The 4021-nt window shown below is 30.1% G+C and overlaps 1 protein-coding gene and 1 long non-coding RNA gene across 2 annotated transcripts; one reads left to right on the plus strand and one right to left on the minus strand.

Annotated features, from left to right (window-relative positions):
• Window positions 1-667: 667 nt before the first annotated feature.
• LOC116350215 lies at window positions 668-1714 on the minus strand. Its single transcript, XR_004202005.1, has 3 exons — window positions 1600-1714; window positions 798-818; window positions 668-727 (listed from the first exon to the last, which is right to left on the minus strand). It is a non-coding gene; the product is annotated as an uncharacterized LOC116350215 (long non-coding RNA).
• A 574-nt stretch (window positions 1715-2288) lies between these two features.
• LOC116350214 lies at window positions 2289-3118 on the plus strand. Its single transcript, XM_031781957.1, has 3 exons — window positions 2289-2422; window positions 2600-2660; window positions 2871-3118. Exons 1-3 carry the CDS (start codon window positions 2375-2377, stop codon window positions 3116-3118), a joined length of 357 nt encoding a protein of 118 aa, XP_031637817.1. The 5' UTR covers window positions 2289-2374.
• The last annotated feature ends 903 nt before the right edge of the window (window positions 3119-4021 follow it).

Here is a 4021-nt window from a genome sequence, read left to right on the forward strand (position 1 = left end):
AATCAAAGTGTAAAATGACGATTTGCACTGACGTTATACACACACAGCGTAAAATGTCGAATTAACAGCATTTTTATTGTAGTGTGAGTAATTCGGTGTAAATGGGCGAAATAAACAACAAACATTTGTGTTTACACTGTTCAATTTCTCTGAGTAGTTAATAAAATTATAATAGCTATTAATGTAATGCTAAAATCTAACATTACAATTTCAATAGCTAATACCGGTAATGTCTTGAGACAATAGCATTGTTAAAAATCTAACATTTATATTGAGACTTTTCAACACAACTTTAAGTTTAAAATATATTTACAATAGATGGATTTTTTGTCTGCTCTAAGCTCAGCATTGAAATTGATTGGGTTGATGAACAATTTCAATGATGAGCTTAGAGCAGACACAGACGCCATCTGTTGTAAATATATTTCCAACTTAAAGTTGTATTGAAAAGTCTTATTATTAATGTTAGATTTTTGACATTAGCGGTAGCGTTGAGTAACACATTATTATTGTAACGAAGCATTGCCAGTAACGTTATAAGAATAGCAATAGCTATTACTGGTAATTTTAAAATCTAACGTTACAATTGTAATGACGTTACTGTAATGCTTCGTTACAATTGTAATGTGTTACTGCAAAATGTAAATCTGTACTTACGCATCATACTTACTTGGCTGGTACATCACCACTATGAACATGTTTTGGCTTATGTTCGCCGCTTTTCTTCCTGAAATATAAAAAGTTCACGAATTTGTATTCATGCTAAACTGAAGTGTAGATATTCAAATTGAGCTTACTTTTTGTTGTGGTCGGTTGGCCTATAACACATTGAATAATCATAAAAAAAGAGAAAATAGTGTTTCAAATAAAGGACCGAATAAAAAAGTGCCCCTTTTTAATTTTTCAAAAATTCGATAGGCAGCGTAGATGTAGTAATATCCTAGGATATTTCCTTTACAATCATAGAAAATGAAGAGATGATTTTAATTTGTCGATTAAAAAAAATCATTCGATTATTTTATTTTATTTTGCGGAAAAAATATATATTTTATCATTTCACTGTTTTTTTTGTTCTTCAATAATTTCAATGGACAAAATATTTAGGACTATTTTATATTCTCAAATACAGATAAAATTAACTTAGCTGTTAGCAATTATTGTTAATTTTAAGCACAAATGATGAAATATATATTTTTTCCGCAAAAGAAAATAAAATGATCGAATGATTTTTTTTAATCGACACATTAAAATCATCTCTTCATTTTCTATGATTGTGAAGGAAATATCCTAGGATATTACTACATCTACGCTGCCTATCGAATTTTTGAAAAATTAAAAAGGGGCACAAATCCCTGCGATATTTTAATCGGTCCTTTCAAAATTTAACATCAACGGGCATCCAATTCGCCGACTATCTCGTGGAACTTTAAGACGTTATTCATTGTATTTTTAATATTGAGCGAATACGGACAAACCTAAAAGTTCCACGAGAGGTCCAGTAGATTTAATTTTTACATGTTAAACAGCCTATAGAATTGCCCGACGTGGAACATGGATGAATTTTTTTTATTGCTTAATATATTTTGGAAAAATACTTACGTAGAAACGACAACCTGAACGATCAGAGCGAGCAAGAAAAGGCTTCGAGACAATATCATCTTGCTTAGTTCTTAGTTTCTTTCTTGAGACTATTCTTCAAATTGAACTGTCTTTGCCTGGTCTTCGGTCCCATATATATACCACTTTTTTGGTACGAAAATATTTTAATATTGACACAATACATCTGGTTTTGTATATACTGTCATTTAGGGGATACGTGTAAAACAAATAGATAGGATACATGTGAAACAAATCAAACTATGGGGCGGTACCAAAAAAAGAGAAATTTTTTGACAAAAAATTAAATACTACGTGGAAATATGTGGAGCTAAAAACAGTACATAACACAAAAGTAAACCTTCAGTATATGTGTACGCATGTTCTTCAAAACTGTTCTCATCTAAATCAACACAACTCCATTACATATCCACGTAACTCCGTATTTTATCCATATGTAAATTGATAATTTGATGACCGAATGGATGATTGCACGCCTTAAATACTATATTATTGGCCAATTAGAGTTGAGTGAAACGCTTGTACTAGTTAATACCGTCTCTTTCATAGCAAACTCTCATTAATTTCAATGATATAATTAAAATTAAAAAAAGTGGGTGGAAAAGAAGTCTTTTTTATTTGGAATTTTGGTTTTCAAATTACGAATATATTCGAATTGTTTGAAAAAGTGCTTAGCTCAGCTCTATAAAAGAAGAGACACAGATCAACGAAATCATCAAAGCTTTCGAAATAGTTCGAACACCAAAATTCGACCAAAATGAAGCTCATCTCTAGTTTTACTTTTATTTTGCTGCACGTATATTTTGTAAGTACAAATTTACTACACTCTTCCATCAACAGCTTCAGAATAGATAACAAAATCATTTTTCACTCACTTATTGAATATATTTTGTTCTTATTTTCAATGACTTGTGATACTGACAGTAATTAACAAAAACACTCCAAAAGTAAAAGTTGATATTTTTTACTTTTTAACTTATAGATTGTTCAATGCGGCTCAACTAATACAACTGCAACTGCGAAAGACCATCCAGATGAAAAACGTAATGTAGCACTTATGTTACACAAGCAATATTCTTGTAACTCTGCATCGTATAGTATACATTGTACATTAATGTACAGAAAAAAATACGATCGATACTTTGTTAGAAAATATAACATTTCTTTTTGTTTAGTTCGTTATTATTCAATTTAAAATTCTACCATAGTTGGTTTTATTTAATGTTGGTTTTGTTGTTTGTTTGTCCTGACAGGTGAGGACTATACATTTTGTGGTAGGTTTATTGCAAAGAATGGAGATTTCACATTCATAACCTTCGGCATTTCATGGGGTAAATGGATTGTATTTGAGAATGGCAGTGGTGGAAACCAGATACCAATAATTCCAAAAGTCGGTCAAAAATTATATAAAGGAGAATCTAGAACGTTTTGCGCAAGCGGAAAAACGGGTTGGATAAGTGGCGTTGAGCTATATTTGTTCGGGGATCGAAAACCGCAATAAAAAAGTGTTGGTTCAAAATACCATCTGTGGGGGCAAATGAACATTTGGAAACTGACGTATGGTATGAGAATCAAATCAATACTAAAATCATCCGTCATGATGGGAATTGGGATTACAGAATTGATTACGAGCTTTATCATGTTTAAAAAGACATTTAATGACATTTTTATCCTATCTGATCACGGATTCTTTGTTCAGTTGATAACCAAGTTTACACTATCGGCTTATTAAATTATGAGCTCGGTTGTAAAAAATAATAATATTCACAATAAAATGAATGAAAAAATTGTATCTTTTGGAGTTTATTATTAATCTTCTCTAGTTCTTTAGGTAGTTTAAATTATCTACAATAAGATTCTTGAAAATCATGAAAATGTAAAGGATTTGCTTGACATCGTTCTATATTATTCGCTATATTTGCTGATGAACGAAGTCTAAAAATGCTCACCTTTTTGAGACATATCCAAGTCAGCCTTCAGCACATTATACATTTTTCATTCTCTTTTGTGCGGACCTAGACGTTCTTCAATTCAGTGATATCTTTGATATCTTTTTATTTTCACAGGCAGTGTCACGATTTGAACGAATTAATTAAAAAAATCTATCATTTTTATTACTTAATTAAGTTGAAACTTTATTACTTCATTAAGCGCAATATTCAGTAGTTTATTTACCATATATGGAGGGAAATCTGTGATAAATTCAAAAGAAACCAAAATATCAATAAAAATGGAAGAGAATTCTACCATTCTTATAACGTAAAGAGTATTTTTGTTTAACAAAAGTATAAATGGTTTCATTTGACTTTAGGATATTTATTATTTATTTATTCACCGTCTGATCACAGATTGATTTTATCACAATTATTTACAATTTAATTTAAAAAAGTAATTTAAAATAAAA

The sequence above is a fragment of the Contarinia nasturtii genome, unplaced genomic scaffold (assembly GCF_009176525.2).
Source record: "Contarinia nasturtii isolate CC-2019 unplaced genomic scaffold, AAFC_CNas_1.1 Cnas_scaffold_3887, whole genome shotgun sequence".
Classification (NCBI taxonomy): Eukaryota; Metazoa; Arthropoda; class Insecta; order Diptera; family Cecidomyiidae; genus Contarinia; species Contarinia nasturtii.

What these genes read in the sequence shown, in the direction of transcription:
- LOC116350214 (XM_031781957.1), top strand. Translation starts at nt 2,375, where the DNA reads ATGAAGCTCATCTCTAGTTTTACTTTTATTTTGCTGCACGTATATTTT. An exon ending in TTTTGCTGCACGTATATTTT is followed by an intron (nt 2,423 to 2,599) that starts GTAAGTACAAAT and finishes TTTAACTTATAG; the next exon opens with ATTGTTCAATGCGGCTCAAC. An exon ending in AGACCATCCAGATGAAAAAC is followed by an intron (nt 2,661 to 2,870) that starts GTAATGTAGCAC and finishes TTGTCCTGACAG; the next exon opens with GTGAGGACTATACATTTTGT.